General features: G+C 46.7%; 1 protein-coding gene across 1 annotated transcript; it reads left to right on the plus strand.

Annotated features, from left to right (window-relative positions):
- Window positions 1-15,694: 15,694 nt before the first annotated feature.
- Window positions 15,695-22,469, plus strand: LOC119278720. Its single transcript, XM_037560050.1, has 10 exons — window positions 15,695-16,150; window positions 16,987-17,341; window positions 17,583-17,682; window positions 17,770-17,881; window positions 17,994-18,102; window positions 18,311-18,476; window positions 19,614-19,707; window positions 20,243-20,944; window positions 21,023-21,196; window positions 22,071-22,469. The coding sequence occupies exons 1-9, from the start codon at window positions 15,971-15,973 to the stop codon at window positions 21,194-21,196; spliced, it is 1,992 nt and encodes a 663-aa protein (XP_037415947.1). The 5' UTR covers window positions 15,695-15,970; the 3' UTR covers window positions 22,071-22,469.
- The last annotated feature ends 1,008 nt before the right edge of the window (window positions 22,470-23,477 follow it).

The raw sequence follows: 23,477 nt of genomic DNA on the forward strand, positions 1-23,477 counted from the left end.
CTTTCAGAAGAATCACCAACTTTCCAGTTAATGATCCTCTTGATGGTAGATTCAAAGCCGTCAGGTAAGAAAACAAGAAATACGTAACTGAACTGAAAAGTGGCAGCCATATATGATCAAAAAGGGAATTTCTTGATAAGAGCCATGGAGAGGCAGGGTACATGACAGTGACACGACTTGGAAGAAGACGAAATCTTGGTATGAGCGCGATGATCCTTGAAGGCGATGCAACGCAAACTGCTGCTGCTGCTGCTGCTGCTAGTGCTCAAGACGACGCAAACTAGTAAACCAACTTCTAATTGCAAGCTACGGACCTAAATTGTGAAATGCATGCAAGATACATAGGCGTCAATGCCAGACAGATACACACTAGACCAGCTACTCATGGATGGACCATGGAGGCCTCCAGCCTGAAGATAGGGTGGTTTTGCAACTGATTTCAGGTGGCTTTGAGTTTAGTGCCTGCTGAATTGTCATTTGACTAAAGGTGCGGCTCCGAGGCGCAATTTCCGCGGGCCTCGCACAGCACAAGCACAGAGTTGGATAAGAGGGGAGAGCAGGATGTTGACCGGACCAACTGCCTCAGGCATGTTCTGGAGTCGCCAGCGTGCAGCCGAGACGGTCGATGCTCTACAAGTCAGAGCAGCAAAACCTCCCTTATCAGCTTTATTAAGATGAGACGGCGGGCAGGTGCGGTCCAATGTTTCTGTCGATCGTCGCTGCACCTGCAGGTTGGCAGGGTGGACGACGGAATCAGTTGAGTTGAACTGCAGGTCACCGGACAGACTAACTGCAGGACAACGTGCAGCCTCGCTCTAGGGACTAGGGTACGCGTGGCCGCCGTGTAGGTCGAGGTCGAGCCCGCCCAAGTCCCATCCGTCGCCAACGAGCGCCGAGGCGGAGTGCAGCAACGACCCTCCCTGCCGCCTCATGGGCAACTTCCTGTCGATGTCGAAGCAGGCATCGGCCGGCGGCGAGCTCGAGATGGAGGACGTCCCCTTCCCGCGTCTCGCTCCAGCTCATGCGCTTGTGCTCGTCGTCGACTGCCGAGGGAATCGAGCGATACTGGACGACGCCTGATAACGCGGCTTCGACGCCGGCATGCTCTCCTCTCCTACGGTTCCAGGCGTACTAGTATCTGCCATGCCCATAGTCCTCCCCGACAGCTGCCTTTATCCCACGGCGTGAGGATCCCAGATATTTGCTCCACACAGGAGTCAGAACACTGGTTGCCAGGCGCACAACCGCGACCCCAGCCAGGCGCACCCAGGAACCCCAAGGCCACGTCGTCTTCGTCGATTCCGGCGGCATCCGACCTTATCTCGGCCAACACAGCTCGTCTCTGAGCTCCTGGTGACAACCCCCCTCATCTCCTAGACCCCTCTTTCCCCCTTGTTTGCGCTCGGTTTCACCTAATTCGTCCAAGCCCGAGAGCTTCTCCGCCGCGGCCCTCTGCTCCAACCCTTCGCACCACTGCACTATCTACGTCCGTAGATCCTCTGGTACCCTTCCTTTTTGCCGTTTGCTTGTTCCACGCCACAGTTCCATCCACACCCCGAGCGCACCCCACTCCGGCGTGTCGCTGCCGTCGAGTCCATCCATCGGCGTTTTCGTCGTCGGGGTTGCGTATCCACACGCTGCATCCAACGCACACACTCACGCTGCAAGAGTGCATCGGAGCTCAAGTCCGGCGAGAGCTCCGCCGCTGTTTTGGTCGCCGCCGGGCGATACTCTGTTTTGCTCTCTCTTTTTTTCCAGTGTTTTGCTCTGTTTTAATAACGTGAGCACACCTTGGCTGTTGGATCAGATCTGGACGCGCAGGATTAAAACCGCACGTATCGTTTCGTTGCGTTCGCTCGCGTCGTCGTGTGGCTCGCTAACGCGCGGGACCACATTATATTGGCTCAGAACACGCACTGTCCACACACCGCCATGTGGCAGCCAGGCCCACTGTTCAGCCTAATGACTAGGAGGGCTGCGTGTACTGGTAGCATTTTCCTCTCTTTTCTTATCCGGTTTCATTTTCTTTTTCGATTTAAATCATCTCCTGGAATTTAGATAATTCACTAAATTTAACTAATATTTGCATAAATGAAATATGCCTAAGTTCAAGGGGCAATGCTACGCATCCGCCGGATGATAAACTGATAAGATCTACCGTCCCAACCAACCAGGGGACCTTTGCAACAGCTAGCTTGTTGCGCTCATGGCTTTGCAACAAGGACCTTGTTGCAAAGGTCTACTGAGACAGCACCACTGGCCCGCCACAGCCTGAGTGCCTCGGCCATGAAGCGTCGTCGGACGTCGGAGTTGTCGCACTTCCTCTGAACCATCACCCGAGCAGTTGCCTCTACTCCAGCACGAGAACGAAAAACTCTCAAGCCGGGCACTCCTCTGGTGATTTATGCAACCGAAGCTATCTTTCTAAAACATGCGTCGTGTTGCAATACTTGCCCTCGTACGCTCTAAGACAGGGCGCTCATTCTGCGCTTTCTGCAACCGAGACTATGTTTTTGAAACAATACCCCTGTTGCGGAAGAGAAAATATTCATGGTTGAACCATTTTTTTCTTCTGAAACAAGACCTCTGTTGCAGAGACTTTCTGAAACCAGACCATGTTGTCGAAAGAAAAACTTCACCAGCAAACACTTTTTTTCTTTCTGAAACAAGACCTCTGTTACAGAAAGCTTCTGAAACAAGACACTTGTTGCAAAAAATAAAGAGTAAAATGCATCGGTGGTCACTGTACTTGTGTCAAAAGTTCACTTTGGTCACTGTACTTAAAAATACGGTCAATACGGTCATTATATACGCATTGCGATGATTATATGGTCACTGGCTCATCGCATGGCTTCGTATTTTGTCTAAGCTGACCGGTCAAACTTTCTATGTGGAGCCTTGAACATGGACCCATCTATCAGCGGGCGGAAGAGAAGAAATAAAGGCAAATAAATATTCATGCATGCGTCCATGGGTATTCAAACCATAGATCCAAGGAGCAACCCGCGTGTAGTAGCCACCAGAGACTAACCGCTTTGTGTTTAACTTGATAGTGACATACTTCCTCTGTTCGGAATTACTTGTCGCAGAAATGGATGTATCTAGACGTATTTTATTTCTAGATACATCCATTTTCGAGACAAGTAATTCCAAACGGAGGGAGTAGTAGTTTGATGGACATAAGCATGCAATCACGCATGCAGTGCACCCACTCCCGCACGCACGTACGCGGTGCACACCAGTCCTTGTGTGCACGCACGCACTAGCACGGATGCATACAGGGCACACACATGTACGGAGTGCACACCCGCCCGCATTGCTGCCGTCTCACGCCCTACTCCCTCCACTGCCTCACCATGCAGCTCATGGATGGAGTCCTGCCTTGCACAACGCCTCACAAGCACTTGCTGGGTCGTGGACTCGTGGTACTGATCGATGCTGGGTGATGCATAGGAGCAGTGGGACAAAGTGGCGCAAACGAACACCGGACACCCACACCTGGTAGCTCTTGTCGACGTGCGCGTGCATGATGGTGGCGTGGCTGCCGAAGCATGACGCTATGATCTCAGCTTCGTCGCCGGCGTGTCCGTGCGTGCGCGCTAGTGCACGAGCGTGTGCATGCGTACTGGCTAGCGCGGGTGGGTACGTGGTAGCGCTAGCGCAAGTCCCAGGTTCTAGCCCCCCTCCGGTGCACAGTTTTTCCTATTTATTTCTCCCCCAACCCACTGACAGGTGGGACCGCATATGTAGAGAGGAGATTAGGCTGCCATGTAAGAAGTTTGACCGGTCAGCTTAAACAAAATACGAAGCCATACGATGAATCAGTGACCGTATAATCACCATAATGCATATATAATGACCGTATTGATCGTATTCTTGAGTACAATGACCAAAGTGAACTCTCGACAAAACTACAATGACCACAGATGCATTTTACTCAAAAATAAAACTAGCTGCACGGGACTTGTCGCCAGTGCGAGCGCTCGATCAAAATCAATCCGATGGCTACGCAGGCGGCGGATGTTGTGCGTGCATCAGCTGGCTGAAGGTTGCCGTTTTCATAAGTTCAAACATGAAAATATGCATATTTTATATAAATTCGGGGTAGAAAAATCCAAGGAATCTGAATCTGCCATTTATACTGTGTTTTCAGCAAGCTAAAGTCCAGGAGTTTCACCCCGCAAAAAAAAGTCCAAGAGTTTCCAGCATAACTTGGACTTTTGCAAAAATCATATAAAATCAACCGTGTCTCATATGAACAAAAGATATATACATAAGTTGATCAGTTTTCTGTCTATTTTCAGGATATGTAATTTGCATATATGTTAAAAATCCTCTAATATGCTGTTTTTATGTCGTTGAAGTGCACATGATAATGTTTAGGGGCTTTTTGGCATCCTTTCTTTGAAATTGCATAACTTGACTTCTACAAAACTTCTTGGCACAAAAAGTATATGCATATTAGCTAGAATTTTGTAAGCTTTCTGGTGGTGCACTTTGTTCTCAGGTTTGGGAAAATTAGATTCATGTTTGTTCCAAAATTGTACAAAACACCCCCTCACTTTGCCACCAGCACAACTTCCACATCATGGCTCCGAGCACCAAGTATTTTATATGCTTTTGGGGCTACACATTACACTCTATCCAGTAACATGCTTGGATTGTCAAGATTTTGCTTGTTACATCATTTTCCTTCCTGGTTACATTTGTGATCTTGTTTGGATCATATCGGTAGCTTCGTAACTCCATTTGCAATGTTCTTTATATGCATTTGCACTAGAATTATGTGTAGATCATGGTTTTGTCATATTCATGCATAATTAACAATGTCCACTGCTCTTTCCAGAATATGTGATTCAATTACAGAGCTCATGTAGTTCCACTTGATTCACTTCACTAGTGGATCAAGGCTTCATTTTATATTGCTAGTTGTTGTTTTCATTCCGAAACTATTAAAATGGCATGCATGCATTTCATTGAAGCATTAATGCCATGCATGTGTGTTTACCATGTCATTTGACCTCGCCTCGGCCATCATCGACCCCTACTACATGAACATGAAGGATGAGAGCAAGAAGAGCAAGAACGCCTGGCACAATGTCTGGCATGAGAGACTGGATGAACAATACGTCACGTACGCGGCCAAGGACGCGTACACAAGCTACGAGATGTAGAAGCAGATCGTTGACACGAGGGAGTGTCTTCTTCCTGCCCCAGACGAGGGATCGAGCCACAGAGCAGTGGCGGGAGCTTCACAAGAAGTAGATGACTAGACGATCATTTCTCCTAGTTTAGAATGAATACAATTGTTTATTGAGGTGTGTGCGAATGATATGTATAGTCACTTATGTAATTCTTCTGTAGACAGAACAAATCACACGGCTTATTAGCAGCAATCTTCTGTGTTATTATTGGTCTTCGCGCACATTTCTGATTACGAACATGTTTACCGCGTATCACACATATCTTGTTCAGTTGAACCGTTTATATTGTGTTGCCTAATCACACACAGTTCATCCTAGTGAATTGTATGTCGTATATCGCACACCCTCATCTGGCTGCCCGTTTCTGTTTTTCTACATCATCGCAAACAGTTCTTCTGAATTAACCGTTTACCACTCATCGCACACGTAACTTCAATATAAATCGTGTTTGATGTCACTGCCATCGCAAACGTTTTGCATCTTTTTAACGATTTTATTACATCACAATTTGTGATTGATGCGTCGCACATAGTTTTGTCGAAGGGTCTCTGATTCGACGGTCACGTTTGGATCATCCTGCAGTAGTGAATGGTGGGACTGAGTGTTTGGTTTCATGCGCGACGAGGGAAATACTGCTCAAGTCGGTGGGCCAATCTATCCCGACATTCACTATGAGCTGTTTCAAGTTGACCAAGAAAGTTTACAAAAGCATTTCCTCGCCGATGACAAAGTACTAGCAGCTCCATTGACCGTCGTTCCTTGCACTGGATAGACTGGAAGTGTCTGTCACTTCCAGAAAGCAAAGGAGGAATGGGTTTCCGAGACTTGGAATGTTTCAATATCGTGTTGTTGGGCAAACACGACTGGAGGTTGATCACAAGCCCCTCCTTATGTTCTAGGGTTCTAAAAGGCCGCTACTTCCCAACCTCTGATTTCAAGAGTTCTATTGTGCCAAGGAGTACCTCCGCGACCTGGAAAGGGATCATGGATAGGAGGAAGGCACTAGAAGCTCGCTTACTGAGGAGAATCTGTGATGGCACTTATGTGAATATTTGGACTGATCGGTGGCTCCCCGGGAAGCTATCTCTGCGGCCATTGGTTCAGATTGGTGGTGCCGCTCTCCACACAGTTTCAGACCTAATTGACGATGAGAATTGGTCCTGGAAAGATGATCTCATTAGGAGTAACTTCACCCTGCCGGATGCTGATGCAATTTTAAATATACCGCTCAAGCAAGGAGGTGGTGATGACTTCTGGGCGTGGGCTCATGAGAGGTCGGGGTCCTATACCGTAAAATCTGTGTATCGTGCTTTGATTACTTGCAACGAGAATTTAGCTCTAGAGGAAGGGGTGATTACTGAAACTTCAGGGAATGACAAACAGTTGTGGACTCGACTATGGAAGCTCAAAGTGCTACCTAAGGTTCGTGTCTTCTGGTGGCGAGTCCTCCGAGGCATTCTACCGGTGGAATCAACACTAAGGCACGGACATATTGTGACTATGGCTCGATGCAACATATGCAAGGGTGCAAACGAAGACATGGTTCATGCACTTATCAAGTGCTCCCATGCCCAAAGCTTCTGGACATAAGCTAGAAAGTGGCTCGATATCAAGTTGCCACAACAACATCGTGCAAGGACATTTTGTGCGACACTCGCATCGCTGAGGGAGACCGGGCAAAGATCATCATCGTCATGTGGGCAATATGGACATCTCGCAACAATATAACACATGACAAAGTGAGTCTGAACCCCGCCCAATCCTTGAAACGTATCATAGAAGCTCTAATGCCGTCAGAACTCCCAGTGGAACATACCAGGATCTTGCCTGGTTACGATTGGAGACCGCCTGAATCAGAATGTATAAAAAATCAACACGGATGCAAGTGTCTCGTTGACTGAAAACAGAAATGGAGCAGGTGGTCTAGCAAGAACTCCCACCGTCTTTGTTCCTGCATGGCCGCATCACAATGTCATGGATCCACTTACTGCAGAAGCTTTGGCTCTGCGAGATGGAGAAATCTCTGGCAAGCTTCGAGATTTTCTGTGAGTGGTCTTCGAAGTTGACTGCTTGGAGTTGGTACAACTCTGGAACTCGCGACAATTCTCGCGCTCTGTAATAGTTGTTGGAAATATGCCCTAGAGGCAATAATAAAAGTATTATTATATTTCAATGTTCATGATAAATGTCTTTTATTCATGCTATAACTGTATTATCCGGAAATCGTAATACACGTGTGAATACATAGACCACAATATGTCCCTAGTGAGCCTCTAGTTGACTAGCTCGTTGTGATCAACAGATAGTCATGGTTTCCTGGCTATGGACATTGGATGTCGTTGATAACGGGATCACATCATTAGGAGAATGATGTGATGGACAAGACCCAATCCTAAGCCTAGTACAAAGATCGTGTAGTTCGTTTGCTAAAGCTTTGCCAATGTCAAGTATCTCTTCCTTTGACCATGAGAGCGTGTAACTCCTGGATACCGTAGGAGTGCTTTGGGTGTACCAAACGTCACAACGTGACTGGGTGGCTATAAAGGTGCATTACAGGTATCTCCGAAAGTGTCTGTTGGGTTGGCACGAATCGAGACTGGGATTTGTCACTCCGTGTAAACGGAGAGGTATCTCTGGGCCCACTCGGTAGGACATCATCATATGCGCAATGTGACCAAGGAGTTGATCACGGGATGATGTGTTACGGAACGAGTAAAGAGACTTGCCGGTAACGAGATTGAACAAGGTATAAGGATACCGACGATCGAATCTCGGGCAAGTGCAATACCGCTAGACAAAGGGAATTGTATACGGGATCGATTGAGTCCTTGACATCGTGGTTCATCCGATGAGATCATCGTGGAACATGTGGGAGCCAACATGGGTATCCAGATCCCGCTGTTGGTTATTGACCGGAGAACGTCTCGGTCATGTCTGCATGTCTCCCGAACCCGTAGGGTCTACACACTTAAGGTTCGATGACGCTAGGGTTATAAAGGAAGCTTGTATGTGGTTACCGAATGTTGTTCGGAGTCCCGGATGAGATCCCGGACGTCACGGGGAGTTCCGGAATGGTCCGGAGGTAAAGATTTATAAATGGGAAGTCCTGTTTTGGTCACCGGAAAAGTTTCGGGCGATATCGGTATTGTACCGGGACCACCGGGAGGGTCCCGGGGGTCCACCAAGTGGGGCCACCTGCTCCAGAAGGATGCGTGGGCCATGTGTGGGAGGGGACCAGCCCCTAGGAGGGCTGGTGCGCCCCCCACAAGGGGCCAAGGCGCAAGGGAGAGTGGGAGGGGGCAAACCCTAGTCCAGATGGGCCTTAAGGCCCACCTAGTGGGCGCCTCCCCTCTCTCCCCCTCCTGGCCGCCGCCCCCTTTGCCATCTAGGGCTGGCCGCACCCCTTAGGGGTGGGAAACCCTAGAGGGGGGCGCAGCCCCCTCTCCCCCTATAAATAGTGAGGCATAGGGCTGCCCATAACACGCGATTTGATCTCTCGTTGGTGCAGCCCTGCCCCTCTCCCTCCTCCTCTTCTCCCATGGTGCTTGGCGAAGCCCTGCGGGATTGCCACGCTCCTCCACCACCACCACGCCGTTGTGCTGCTGTTGGATGAAGTCTTCCTCAACCTCTCCCTCTCTCCTTGCTGGATCAAGGCGTGGGAGACGTCACCGGGCTGTACGTGTGTTGAACGCGGAGGTGCCGTGCGTTCGGCACTTGATCATCGGTGATTTGAATCATGACGAGTACGACTCCATCAACCCCGTTCACTTGAACGCTTCCGCTTAGCGATCTACAAGGGTATGTAGATGCACTCTCCTTCTACTCGTTGCTGGTCTCTCCATAGATAGATCTTGGTGTTGCGTAGGAAATTTTTTGAATTTCTGCTACGTTCCCCAACAATAGTGCCTATTCTTCTCGAAATTGAAGGGCTAGCCTCAACTTTCCTAAGTTTTAATGTTCAGCATGTAATGAGACAAGCCAACAACTCAACTCATGTGTGTGCGAAGCATGCAAGCACACTGGGTGTGACTGATTGCTGGATGAACTCCCCTCACGGATTTCTTGTGACAAGCATGTTGGCTGATCGCGCTGGAGTTGGAAATAATTGAATAAAACTCTATGATTCCTGCAAAAAAAGATTGCGACCTCCATGTAGCTCAGACGCTGCTTCGGACCCTTAACTACACATGCCTTTGTGTCAGGGACATGTGGGCCAGCTGACTGTTGGACCCACTTATCAGTGGCCCAAAGGCACCTGCAGTTAAGGCATGGAAGCTCAGTCCATGTAGCTCGGCCACACTCGCTTAGGGTTATCAGCGGTGCCGCTGGCGACTTTTCGGCCGCCGGTGGGATCGCTGTTTTCTGATCATTACCGAACCGCGACTCTCTAGGGGGTCACGGGGGGAGTCACAGGAACGACCGCGAGGCGAGGATCCAACCATGGCGGAAAAGGGTTCTTCCTCGAAGGTGGGGCAAACAACTGAGATTGATCTGGAGGAGATGCTAAAAGGCATGGAACTTCTGGATGAGGAATTGGATGCAGTGGTGATTAGCAAGGCTGAAGCGAAGAGATTTGAGGCGGGGGCAGGATGGATGGCAATTGCTAGGGTTAACACGGACAGGCCGTTTAGCTCAACAACTTTTTTTGACAACGTGAAGTTCATTTGGGGTCTGGCCCAAACACCCAAGTTCAGGGAAGCTGGTGAGAACTTGTTTATCTTCCAGTTGTTTTGTCTTGGAGATTGGAGGAAAGTCGTGCATGGGGGACCCTGGCTGTTCAGGGGTCTAGGGGTGATCATCGAAGATTATGATGGCAAGACCGATCCTGAAAAGGTCACACTAGACGGTCTGTATGTGTGGGCTCAAATTCATAAGGTCCCTGACATTTATCGACAGGAGCCAGCAGTAGATCAACTTGCTCGTAGAATAGGCAAAGTCAGAGAGGTTCAGCTCCGTCCTAACCTCTACTATGAGGGCGACTACGTCCGGGTGAGGGCAAAGGTTTTGACTGCGGAACCTCTTACTCGCTTTACTCCGCTGACGATCGAGGGAGAGGGCACACGTATGCTGGTGGTGAAGTATGAAAAAAATCCCTTTCTTCTATCAGATTTGTGGGTACATGGGACATAGTTATGAAGAGTATGGAAAGGGAGTATGGAAGGAGGAGGACAAAAAATGGGGCCGATGGATGATTGCCAAGTGTCAAACGGTGGAATATTCGCAGCCCATGGGAGGACGATATGGTGCTAGAGGAGGAAGGGGACGAGGCCGAGGCCGAGGCCGAGGCCATGGTTCCGACCAAACTCAAGGACGAGGTTTTGGGGCAACAACGGGGAATATGGTTGCGGACAGGAACACAAAGGATGTAAAAGGCAAAGGACAAGAGTCAGATGTTAATGGTGATCGGGACGCAGTGAAAGCGCAGGATGATAAGCAGCAAGGGGTAGCCGAGGAGATCAGTACCAATAACAAAAGGTTTTCTGCAGATAACACGCAGGTTGATCTGGGAGCGACTGTCGTACACACAAACTCAGATCAGAACTTTCAGAAGGGTGTTATGGTCACGACAGGGAATCAGCCAGAAGGGATGCCTCCACTACCGCCGGTGTATGTGTCCCTGTGGAAGATAAACAAATGCCTAAAGAAGGGAGTTGACCAGGGGGAAATTAGGTAGAGGCTGCGGCAACGGAAGCAAAAAACGCATTATCGGCGGGCTCCCAGGTGGAGCACCGCTGAGCGCAATGAGCGCGGGTAAAGCCTCGACAATTCGCGAACTTCACGAGCTCGTGAAGGAATTTACGCCCACCATACTTTGTATCGTAGAAACTCAAGTGGAAAGAAGTAGGGTGGAAGGTTTAGCAATTTCAATAGGTTTTGACAATTGTTATGCTTTAAGTAGTACTGGTAGAAGTGGTGGTATTGGAATTTCTGGAATAATTCAATAAAGATTGATATTGTTGGTTACTCTGTTTATCATGTGGATTGTGAAGTAAGGGACCCGGGATTTGATCCTTGGAGGATGACAGTGGTGTACGGAGAGGCTCAGACACACTTGCGACATCAAACCTGGGACACTATGGAAAATATATCAAGTTTGAACAACTTACCGTGGCTGTGTATTAGAGACTTCAATGAAGTGTTGCGTCCGGATGAACATGAGAGGATTGGAGAAAGGAGTAATGCACATATCCAAGGTTTTCGTGACGCATTGGACATTTGTATGTTGCTGGATATAGGTTTCAAAGGCAGATTCTGGACTTTCGAGGAAAAGGTAACGGGTGGTTCTTTTACCAGGGTAAGGTTGGACCGTGCCATTGCTTCTCCTTCGTGGAATTCCCAGTTTCCTCTAGCGAGCCTGACTAATCTAACAACAGCCACATCGGATCATGGCCCTATTCGCCTTGAGCTGAATACAGGAGACGAGGTAACGAGAATTCAAAGTTCAATTTTTCGCTATGAGATAGCATGGGAGTTACATGATAATCTGAAAGAGACCATTGAGTCTTCCTGGGCTGCTTCCCAACCTTGCTCGAGAGCGGAGGAAATTAAACAAAAATTGTTTGAGCTTTCCAACAGTCTGAAGAGGTGGGACAGAAGGACTTTTGGCTCAGTTAGAAGGGAGATGAACAGCTTAAAGAAGGAGATTGATGAGATGAGAAAGGACCTAGCTAGGACGGGTCCAAGTCATGCAGAACTCAAACTGAATGAAAGACTAGTAGAACTATATCACCGCGAAGAACTACTTTGGCGACAGCGATCCAGAATTGACTGGCTGAAAGCAGGTGATAAGAACACAAAGTTTTTCCATACGAGGGCTAATATGAGGAGGAAGAAGAATATGATAAAAGCTCTGATGAACTCCATGGGAATCATTGTTGATGACCCGGCATAATTAAAAAGGTTAGTCACGGATTTTTATAAGAATCTGTACACCTCAGAGGGTGTAACAAATATGGAGGCTATGCTAGATCACGTTCCTACGAAAGTAACAACGGCCATGAACTCAATTCTATGTGCTGAATACAAAGATGAAGAAGTTAAAACCACCCTGTATCAAATGCTTCCCACAAAATCTCCGGGACCCGATGGTTTTCCTGCACATTTTTATCAGCGACATTGGGATGTATGTGGGGAGGAAGTGACAAAGGCGGAATTTCGAATTATCAGGGGAGAGGAAAGTCCGAAGTGTATTAATGATACTTTCCTTGTATTGATCCCTAAGGTAATGAGCCCAACTTTAATAGCTCAATTTTGTCCTATTAGTTTATGTAATGTTCTGTACAAGATTGCTTCAAAGGTGATTGCAAACAGGTTGAAGCAAGTCCTATCAGACATTATTTCAGAAGAGCAGTCAGCTTTTGTCCCTGGCAGGCTTATCACTGACAACATAATTACTGCATATGAGTGCCTTCATTTCATGAAGAGAAGCAGGGCTAAGAGCAACAACCAGTGTGCACTAAAACTAGATATGATGAAGGCCTATGATAGGCTTGAGTGGTCATATTTGGAGGTTATCATGGTCAAGCTTGGTTTTGCACGGTCTTGGATCACTGTGGTCATGAGTATGATTAAATCAGTTTCTTTCTCAATGTTACTGAACAGTGAGAAGCTAGAACAGTTTAAACCCACGAGCGGTATTCGGCAGGGAGACCCGATCTCTCCTTATCTTTTCTTGATAGCAGCGGAGGGCCTTTCGTGCCTACTAAAATCCATTTCTCAGTCGTCAGCTTTTGTGGGAGTCCAAGTGGCACCAACTGCTCCGGTTGTTAACCATTTGCTCTTCGCGGACGATAGCCTGTTGCTTTTCAAGGCGAGTGCAGAGGGGGCTGGGATTGTGTCAAACTTGGTGAACACCTATTGCAATGCTTCAGGCCAGAGAGTGAATAATGAGAAGTCTACAATTTTTTTCAGCAAGGGGTGCCCTCAGTCAGCTCGGGACAGCATTAAAAACACCCTTCAAGTTTATGATGAACAGCTTACTGATAGGTATCTGGGGATGCCTACTGATGTGGGACACTCAAGGAACGACACTTTCAAGTATTTGAGGGATAGAGTGTGGGAAAAGATTAAAGGTTGGATGGAGAAATTATTGTCTTATGGGGGTAAGAAAGTTCTGATTAAAGCAGTAGCCCAAGCAATTCCAGTTTATTCAATGTCTTGTTTTAGGCTACCTAGAGGCATTTGTGAAAGTGTCACGTCAATGATAAGGCAGTTCTGGTGGGGAAACAAGAGGGGGAAGAGAAAACCTTGCTGGATATCTTGGGATGTTTGCACTGAGCCAAAACACTTGGGAGGCCTTGGCTTCCGGGATATAGAACTTTTTAACTTGTCTCTTCTGGCTAGGCAAGCTTGGCGTATTCTACAAGTCCCCATGACTTTGAGTGCGAGAGTTATAAAAGCGAAGTATTTTCCCACTGTTTCCTTGCTTGAAGCGGATCTTGGAAGCAACCCTTCTCAGATTTGGAGGGCAATTTTAGATGGGAGAGATGCATTATCAAAAGGCTTAATAAGAAGAATTGGTACATGGGAGGACACTAGGATCTAGGAGCAGAATTGGTTGCCCCGATCAGGGCTGATGAAGCCATTGTAGCCCTGGTGAATGATAAAACTCCGCTAGGCTCTGAACTAATAGATGCATCATCTGCTGTTTGGAGAGAAGAAAAGATTCGTGCTGTTTTTCTCCCGGCGGATGCAGAAGTTATCTTGAGAATGCCTTTATGTACAAGGAGAGTTGATGACTTTTGGGCATGGGGAGAGGATGACAGAGGCATTTTTTTTCTATCAGTTCGGTCTACAGATTTTTGATGAAACTAAAACTTCAGAATGTGGATGTATTGGAGCAGGTTGGAGGCCAATCGGATGCTGTTGGGGATATAACTATTTGTGTAAGCCGCCCATGAGGGGCCGGGTTACACAAAGAAGGATTCATCAGATGAAGCCCAAGACCAAGCATGAAGATGGTGGTTCAATAAAGGGTCTAAAGCCCACAGGCGACTTGAGGTCCATAGTGGTAAACCGCCGTAATGGCATGACTTGTATCATAAGGCAGATTTAACTAGTCACCGAGCCGGACACTGTTTATGAGCCGGCCGGGACTCTGTAGGCCGCAGGGCGTCACCCCGTGTATATAAGGGGACGACCCGCTGGCGGCTTAGGGCAAGAAACATCTCATCGAGAGCCAGGCATAGTGTATCTCGCTCCCTGGTCATCGAAACCCTAGCAATACCAACCCAACTAGACGTAGGCTTTACCTTCATCGTAGGGGCCGAACTAGTATAAACTCTCTCGTGTCCCTTGTCCCGATTAACCACTTTAAGCTTCCTAGTTGCGATGGCTCCACGACTAAGTCCTTCCATGAGGACATCTGCCGTGACAATTCCACGACAGATGCCATGAGGGAAGCTCGAGACTTGTCGGCCCTATAGAATATTAAGGTACCATCAAAACTGAAGGTTTTTCTATGAAGATTATGTCATGAATCGGTACCAAACAGCAGACCTTTTGAACCATCGGCACATGTCCACTACACGGATTTGTGCTTTATGTGCATCTGAAGATAACTGGAAACATGCCCTAATAGATTGTGCTATGGCAAGAGCAGTTTGGTCGCAGACTTCGGAAAAAACAATGGAGTGTATGGTTGATAACCTGACGATGAACGCGAAGAACTGGTTGTTCCAGATGCATGACAAGCTGCTGTATGGTGAGTTCACCAACATGGTGGTCACGTTATGGGCGATATGGCAATCGAGAAGAAAGGCCATACATGAAGATATTTTTGAAACCCCATTTGCAATTAATTCCTTCACCAAGTCTTTTCTTCGGGACCTTGACATTATTGATAGCAGAGCTTCAGGTGTTAGCGGGAGAGTACCAACTAGGCAACGAGTATGGCAGCCCCCGCCGATGGAGTTGTTAAACTAAACGTAGACCCTGCCGTTACTAATGATGGTACTCAAGGAGCGGTGGCTGTAGTTGGCAGAGATCAAGGAGGTAACTTTCTTGGAGCCTCTGCAATCATTTTCAGATATATTACAGAACCAACCACTCTTGAAACTTTGCCAGTACGTGAGGGTTTATCAATTGCAGAGGATCTTTTTGTTACGCAGATTCAAATTGCGTCGGATTGCCTGACGATGGTGAAGGACATCACGCACAACTCATCAGCGACTTATGGAGCTATAGTGCACAAATAAGAGAGCGTTCGAGGATTTTCTCATCTTGTAACATAGTCAACGAGTATAGGAGCTCGAATTTCGAGGCTCACAGTCTTGCTAAGCATACTTTAATCCTTCGATTTGGTCGCCCTGTCTGGTTAGGCCATCCGGGGGAAATTCCTTTCATACCTGTAAACGTTCTGGAAGATTAATAAAACTTAGCAAGAGTGTCTCAAAAAAAAAAAATAGCTCGGCCACCAAAACACCTCACTCCTAAGAAAAAAAAAATACAAAATCCCCTTTCGACCTGGGACGGCGCAAGTCTCGACCGAACCGGCACCTACCAGACGACTCTCGATTCCCCTCGCTCCTAGGGTTAGCAGCAGCCCTCGCCGCCGCCCCGCCGCCGCAGAGACACACTCCTCCCTACTTGACCGCAGCCACCAGACTTCGCCCAGCCGCAGCCATTGACGACGCGACCCTGACGCCCTCGTCAGCTGCCGCCGCCGCCGGACTGCAGCCACCCGATGCCCTCCTCTGTCCCGGACGACGCCACCCTACCTCCTTCCTTTCCTTCCTGCTTCCTGGTATGGCGGTGAGCGCGCGGGGATGATGGAGGCCGTCGGCTCCGGTGACGCGACAGTGCAAGGCAGCCGATTTCAAGACATCGGGGAGGGGGACAGAGCCGACCCCATGACGCCGCCAGATCTGTCCCCGCCGATCCCTTCACGGCTGGGGAAGCCCACCTCATCTTTCTCAAGGCTCAAAGGACGTTGGAAATCCTCCACGGTATCTTGTTCTTTGACCCTGGTTTAATTACCTTACTGTTACCGTGCCTGCACTCCTTTAAATTGGACGGAATGGAATACCTCGCTTCATAGATGGGCGAATCACTGTTAATCTTGTTCAATCTGCTATACTGGAGTAGCAATTTATGTGTATAGTTGAGTGTTAGTAATTGTCTCACTGTATATGTATGTAGCCTGTATAATTTTGTAGTGATAAACTAGGCAGTACATTTGTCTTGAGTGTTTGAGAATAGCATAAGTGATGACGGCATAGGGCTCACGGTGGTCTGTGTAGTAAACTTTGGACTGTAAAACGTGTGAAAATTGATGTCTGTCCATACCGTACTTTGGCATGGACAGTCAATGTGATCCGCTATTCTGCATTAAATTAGATATAATCTACATATGGTAGTATAAGGGGTCGTGTACATTACTCCAAATGGATGTGAGCAGGTGGGTTTGCTTGGGATAAGGTCACAAGACTAGCAAGAATGGATGAGCATGCTTCAAAGATATCGGTTCCTACCCGCTGTCACTTATCTGATCCACTTGTCTTGTTATGCAGCATCTATTTTAGTGCTAGTTACATCCGTTTTAGCCACAAGTAATATGGATCGGAGGGACCAGTACACCATGATTCAACATGTGATTTTTTTTTTCTAATGACGCAACTTGAACTCAGCTTATTACCTATGCGGCTTACTTTCTTTGTTACCTTTGGTCCTTATATTGTTTTCTTGTAAATGGTTGGATATAAGCGGATTCAATGTTTTTCCCTTTAGAACAAACTTGCAGAATAGTATCATGAAAATTCAATGAAATTGCTATACTCTTCAGGTGACAAATTATGGTATGGAAAATGAAGACGTGTTTGTGCCACTTGATCCGCGACTAGTTTGGGTAAAAAACCACAATGTGAACAGAAGGAAGAACTGGGTGCCGTCATCGTCTGATCTCAAACTACTTTCGCTCAATCGTCTTAAACAGCAACAAGCTTGTGAGGATAACCGCAAGGTGGCTGTGAAGGATGTAAGTTGGTGGAAGAAGTGGGTGGTGGCGTGGATGGATGTGGTGAGTAGGAAGAAGTGGGTGGCATGTACAGGCATATTCATCATGCTCATGCTTGTCATGGCCGCCATCCCGCATGACGAGGACTACCATGACTTTGCTGACCAACGCACACTTTTCCTTGGTAATTAACCTCTGGTTCACGCTCTCTGTCCCATTATCAGTTTTCCTTTTGAAGAGTAGATTCAGCTAAGTTAAGCTCCATTCAAAATAAATGATTCTGATTATCAACACCAAGTACCTGTGCCCTCTGCATATAGAATAAATCATGTACATTTTTTTTTCTGTACAAGGAAAGTCTGATGTAAAGTTATATGGTTTAATACTCTTGATAACCACGAATAGCATTTATGCCTTATTTGCAGGGATCCCTAATACGCTGAATGTTATATCAACAATCCCCCTCTTTTTTGTCGGTCTCGCCGGGCTCATCCTTAACCACTGCAAAAGCTATTTCAGGATATGGTGCAGACTTAATGCTCATGCTATTTTTGGTTCCTGTTTTAACTCGAATTAAGATTTGAAGCACTCTAATGTTTATCCTACTGGCAGGTCACAGGGGGATCTCTACACACTCTTTGCTACTGTCATTGCTTCTGGCTTTGGTTCATGCTATTACCATCTCAACCCAAAAAATGGCACCCTATTTTTGCACAGATTGCCAGTAAGTCTTCCCTAGACCTTCTATGTGGTAGATATAACATTCAGCACCTTCTTGTTCCTAATTTCGTGATATTTAATATACTGACGGATTACATAATGGTCTTTTTGTCAAGATGGTGACCGCTTTCACATTTTTTGAGGTCATTTTCGTTATTGAAAATTTGGATGATTGGGCAAGACCAAAGTCCCTTGCATCAACAAGCTACTGGTTATGGGCAGCAGGTTAGTGTTGTTCCTCTCAATATAATGCATGCATTTTCATTATTTGTGTAGGTTGCTATTTGTGATTCACTTCAATTTACTGTTGTGTTTTTTTATAGTTAGTTTCCTCACAAGACATGAACTTATGTTAGCTCTTACTGAAAGTGCAATCTAATATGACCTAAATTGTACAATCTGATTTTTTTTCTGTTCTTCAAAATAATTTCAGGATTGTACATCCTTGCTAGATTAGAAGAGGTTGCGGACAAACGAATTTATAGGTGGACTCTTCAGATTGTTAGTGGGCATACTCTTGGTCATTTATGTGCTTCGATGGTACCTCTTTTTTTGATTCTCATGTTAGCAAAAAAGACAAGGCCAATTGAACTAGAAAGGTATGAACTGATAATTCCATAGACTGCATGATTATCTGTACTTCTAGTTTTTTATGTGTTAAGTGGAATTTGATTCAACTGCGCACACTAGTTTTTACCAAAATTAATCTGGTGAGCATCTGTCCAACAAATTCGCAATGACTGCGTATTCAACGGCGCAACCCCTTCGACCAATTCACTGATTGCGCGAATCAAGGATGAAGCTAAGCTCTGGGCAAGGGCTGGCGCCCGTGGCCTGCGTGCCGTCCTCCCACAAACCTGGGATGTCCACTGATTTAGATCGCTGACTGTAACCGCTCCTCTTCGGAGGCTGTAACAAACTCTATCTTTTCAATACAAAGAAACGCAAGTCTTTTGCGTTTTCTCAAAAAAAAATCTGTCCAACAAATACTTACCTCCTTCCTTTCCGAATCTTTGTGGTTCATCATTCATTGTAGTTCTGGTAACAATTTCACCACATTAAGGTGGGATTTGCTCATGCAACATGGTTTTTTGTTTGTGTGGTGAAGGGCATGTGCTTCGAGATGGGGAGTGTGACATCCATGATCCACACAATATATTTGAAGCATTTATTGGATATATATTTATTTAACAATCATCGATTTTTTTAACGCCACTGTCTTGCATAATTTTACAACAACAACAAAGCTTTTAGCACCAATCAAGTTGGGGTAGGCTAGAGCTGAAACCCATAAGATCTCGCAACCAAGTCATGGTTCTGGCACATGGATAGCAATTACATGCACCCCTGTCCATGGCTAGTTCTTTGGTGATACATTTTCTTTTGGGTTTCATCTCCATAAGAGTGGCTGAGTTTTGACGTTGGCTCACCAAGTCTTTCACAACCCTCCTCCTTTACCCGGGTTTGGGACCGGCCACTTTCTTGAATAAGTTTGCCATACATTTTTCATTGCGGTTTCGACTATGCCATGTTTCATTGCTTTCATTTGCTTATACATTTTGTCCATCACCAGAGTTTCCATTGGCCTGTAATTATACTGTGATTGTTATGCTGACCAAGGTGTTCTAATAATACTCTTATGTATCAACTATTCAACCATATGCAGTGCATGTTTTATGTCAAGCGAAGAGTATAATTTTGATTATTGCATGATCTGACAATTTCTCCCATTTCAGACGCATGGCTCCAGTGCATCATCAACTAAAGCTTACTTTCATGGTCTGCTTGTTGGTGCCCAAGTTGATCTGCCTCTGGGTGCCCAAGATACAGGTATGATAATCTGTCGATCCATGTCTGAACAAATAAGAGTCGCCCCACATATCGAGCATGTCGCCACTTTGATGAGAGGCCCAACACTATACTCATTTTCACTAACCTCCCACAACAATTGATGCATTTCATGCCATATTATGTGTATTATATTACTCCCTCCGATCCATAGAAAGTGTCGCAGCTTTGAATTAAGACTGAACTAACCTTAATTCAAACTGCGACACTTATTTGGATTGAGGGAGTATTATGTAGGTGATTATACACTGATAACTTTACTTCCATGTGTCTTCTACATCTAGTATGCCTTCTCCATGGTTTATAGTTTACTAAGATGTGGCTCTCTAGCATACGTGTCATTCTTCCTTTCATATTTAATTTTTTTCATAATCTAATTGACTTCTTTCCCACTCATGCAAACTAGGAAGTGCTTTTTCACGTGTGACTTAGGGCTAGTTCTTTTGGGGCTTATGGGTGGCTGCCAAAATAAGCTGCCCCCTACCCAGCTTACTGACCATGTTGTTCTTTGAATCAGGTTAGTGTCAACATTTGCGAACTCGGCATTCTGATGTGGGAGTTTGGTGCTTGTTCTGTTAATCAGGCAAAGATCTCTGATCAGCGAGCAGTGTTAGAAACCCCAATTCGTGCTTGGGAGATAGTGTCGCGAATTCATGGCCTTTGGGGGATGGACATTTACAAGAATAAGGTGCATCAGTTTTTACAGAGTGTGCGGCAGGATGAGTCTTTTTTTGGATTATGGGGCACGCTGGGTGTTGGCAAGACACGACTTCTTTCACTCATTGCTGCTAGCTATGCCGATTCATTCCGTCACATATTATTTCTTGATGGTGGCAGTAGTGTGAGAGTTATGCAACATCATCTTGCTTCTTTATTGAAATTGGATTGGGAGAAGATGTCGTCGTTACCGGAGCATCGCCGAGCTAAGATCATCACTGAGTTTCTAGTGCAAGACAGTTTTTTGCTTCTATTAGACAACGTGCATGATAGACCCTACCCAGACTTGGTAGCTGTTGGTTTGCCGATTCCTCTTGGGTGTCATCAGAAGGTTGTTTTTACATCGAGGAACCAGATGATGTGTGAACGCATGGGATGCCCGATATCAAATATTATGCAGATGAAGTGCCTCGGGAACGAAGATGCTTGGAGACTTTTCAAGTACCACGCGGGAGTCAAAATCACAGAAGCTGATGCTGAAATTTACGATTATGCAAAACAGGTGTATTTCTGTTGAATATTTTATAGCTACACTTCTAATCATTGTTGGTGCACTAATTTGTAATTTATTTGGTACTAGATGGTTTCTTCATGTCGTGGGTTACCTAGAGCCATATGTGCCATTGGCAAAGGTGTTGCTCGAGTGACTTGTGGTGGTAAGAATCTATCTGCTTGGCAGTTCGCCTACAAGCAAAGCATGGGCAGAAATCTACATCCCGAGCAAATGGAAGAACTAGCGTTTGTTCTGATTTAGGTAAGTGAAAACTGTGAAGTTGTGATAGCTGATGGTACATGCATGATGCTCAAGAAATGCCCCTGGCAAAAACATATGTATAATTCTCATTGCAAGGCTTGAATAAATTCCAAATGGATGCCTTCTTCATCTTGGTGAAGGAACCTTCCCTTCCTATAAATCATTCCAGAGTTTGTTTAGCATTAGAGTTTCGGAAACCGTTGGGATTCATGTCCCTGACAGCTCTTCATATGCATATTTTCATTTCCTGCTCAAACTCCAGGTTTGCCTCACCTGGGTACCGTGTCCAATGGATAAACTTGCACGGGGGATTTCGTTTTTAGAGCTTCAGGAGTTGCATTTGGTAGCAGCTTTCTTTGTTGATATGTTCTTCTTGAGGACAATTCAAGGGATTAGATGTAATAAAACACTGAGAGAACACAAACTGAATAATCTGTGTTAGGTATAGCTGTAACTTTAGCTGCACCAGTATTGCCAGGATATGAAGTTGCATGATCAGTAGCCTGCCTCTCTTAGTCTTGCATCTGAGTCCAGCGGATAGACCTTGATGGAAGATTTACTCGTAGTATTAGGTGGCACATTATATATGGCACAACCCTTCTTGGGATTTGTGTGACATTTGCACAGCAATCAAAGAGGAATCAAGTGCCTTGCACACAAGTGCATGTAATTACTATTTACTCCCTTTGTAAACAAATATAAAGACCTTTTAGATCACTAAAGTAGTGATGTAAAAAAGATCTTATAGTATTATCAGTTTACAGAGGGAGTACTTGATAGGCCTAGCCTCTGCTTTAGCTTTGCAGTTGATTTCACTCTGGTATGTGTTCTCTTTTATGCCTGCTCATGTGAAGGACCGCTGCTCTGGTTTCAGGCAACTTGTGCGTGGCTCCTAGGAGCTGTGGAGACTTGGTTGGACTTCATTTCTTGTTGCTGCCGCAATGAAGTGTTGGAAGAGTCCAGATGGCGGCAGTTTGATGCTTACCTGTGAATATGGTGTGATATGTTTGATGATATTACTTTCTAGTACTCTCTTCGTTCGGAATTACTTGTCGCAGAAATGGATGTATCTAGACGTATTTTAATTCTAGATACATCCATTTCCGAGACAAGTAATTCCGAACGGGGGGAGTATGCGTTTTCTTGACTTGTCAGTCTTCTGATGCCCCTAAACATAGGGCAGAACACCTTCATGCTCCAATGGAATGCAAGAGGAGAACGGACTTGTTGTGGATGCTAAATTCTGTGTTTGTTTTGCTATCTTCAGTCTGTCTCATTCTGTCATTCGTCTCAGAACTTTCTTGCGTCAGCATTCCAGGCGGTTTGCCTTTTCGAAATTATATTATAATTGGGGCCGTCTGACTCTTTTCCCTACGAGAAAAGTCCATATCGCAGCCTCAAACTAACCACTGGTTTGAAACACCCTCAACTTAGCACAAAGTTTAAAAGACAACCGTAGTCTTGTTTTGGCATGGTCAACTGGTTTTGACTGAAGTCAAAGTTGATTGGGCAGCGCCACCTAGTAGTCATGTCAAAAGTTGATGCCTGCCAGCCTGCCACAGGTGGGCGGCACCTGCGGTGGTGTCTGACGCGGTAGTGACCACGTCTTCGCGCCGACCCACAATGCCGAGCCTTAGGCCAACTCCACCGCACGATCCCAAATAGTTTGGACGCTTTGTTCGGATTTTGTCCGTTTGAGGATGCCAATAGGGTCGTGTCCGTCCGGATTTGGATTTGCGTCGGCCGAGCGCCCACCACAGCACATCCATCTCAAATATTGTCCTGCTCAGTCATTTCTTCAAACACATAAGGATTTGGATTTGCGTCGGCCGAGGGCCCACCGCAGCACATCCATCCCAAATATTGTCCTGCTCGGTCATTTCTTCAAACACATAAAAGACAGCCGGCTTCACCCTCCCAAGCGGCCGCCGCTCGCCAGGCCGACCGCAGCAGTCCGCGCGCCGTGCTCGCCCGTCAGCGACAAACCGCACGCGCGTCGCAGCTCGACCGCCCGCCGCGCTCGCCGTTCGTCGTGTCGCCCGCACGCGTAGCGGTTCGCTAGCTTAGCCCACACGCGGAACGTGCACACGGCCGCAGCGGCTCGCTAGCTAGCAAGCTCGCCGGCATGTACGCACGCTCGCATGCCTGAAGCTAGCTAGCTAGCCCGGAGGCACGCGTCGCATGCTCTCGTCGCCGCGCCTCGCCTGGCCGTCGCGCCCCACTCGTCGCAGCGACGTCGCCACGCCCGCTCGCTCTGCCGCGCGACGCGCGCGCCCGCCAC

Source organism: Triticum dicoccoides, chromosome 3B, assembly GCF_002162155.2.
Source record: "Triticum dicoccoides isolate Atlit2015 ecotype Zavitan chromosome 3B, WEW_v2.0, whole genome shotgun sequence".
Taxonomy (NCBI): Eukaryota; Viridiplantae; Streptophyta; class Magnoliopsida; order Poales; family Poaceae; genus Triticum; species Triticum dicoccoides.

Bases quoted from the DNA above. Each gene is read 5' to 3' on its own strand.
- LOC119278720 (XM_037560050.1), top strand. From the start codon at position 15,971: ATGATGGAGGCCGTCGGCTCCGGTGACGCGACAGTGCAAGGCAGCCGA. The intron at 17,882-17,993 runs GTAAGTCTTCCC...CTTTTTGTCAAG, and splicing joins TATTTTTGCACAGATTGCCA to ATGGTGACCGCTTTCACATT. The intron at 18,103-18,310 runs GTTAGTGTTGTT...AAATAATTTCAG, and splicing joins CTACTGGTTATGGGCAGCAG to GATTGTACATCCTTGCTAGA.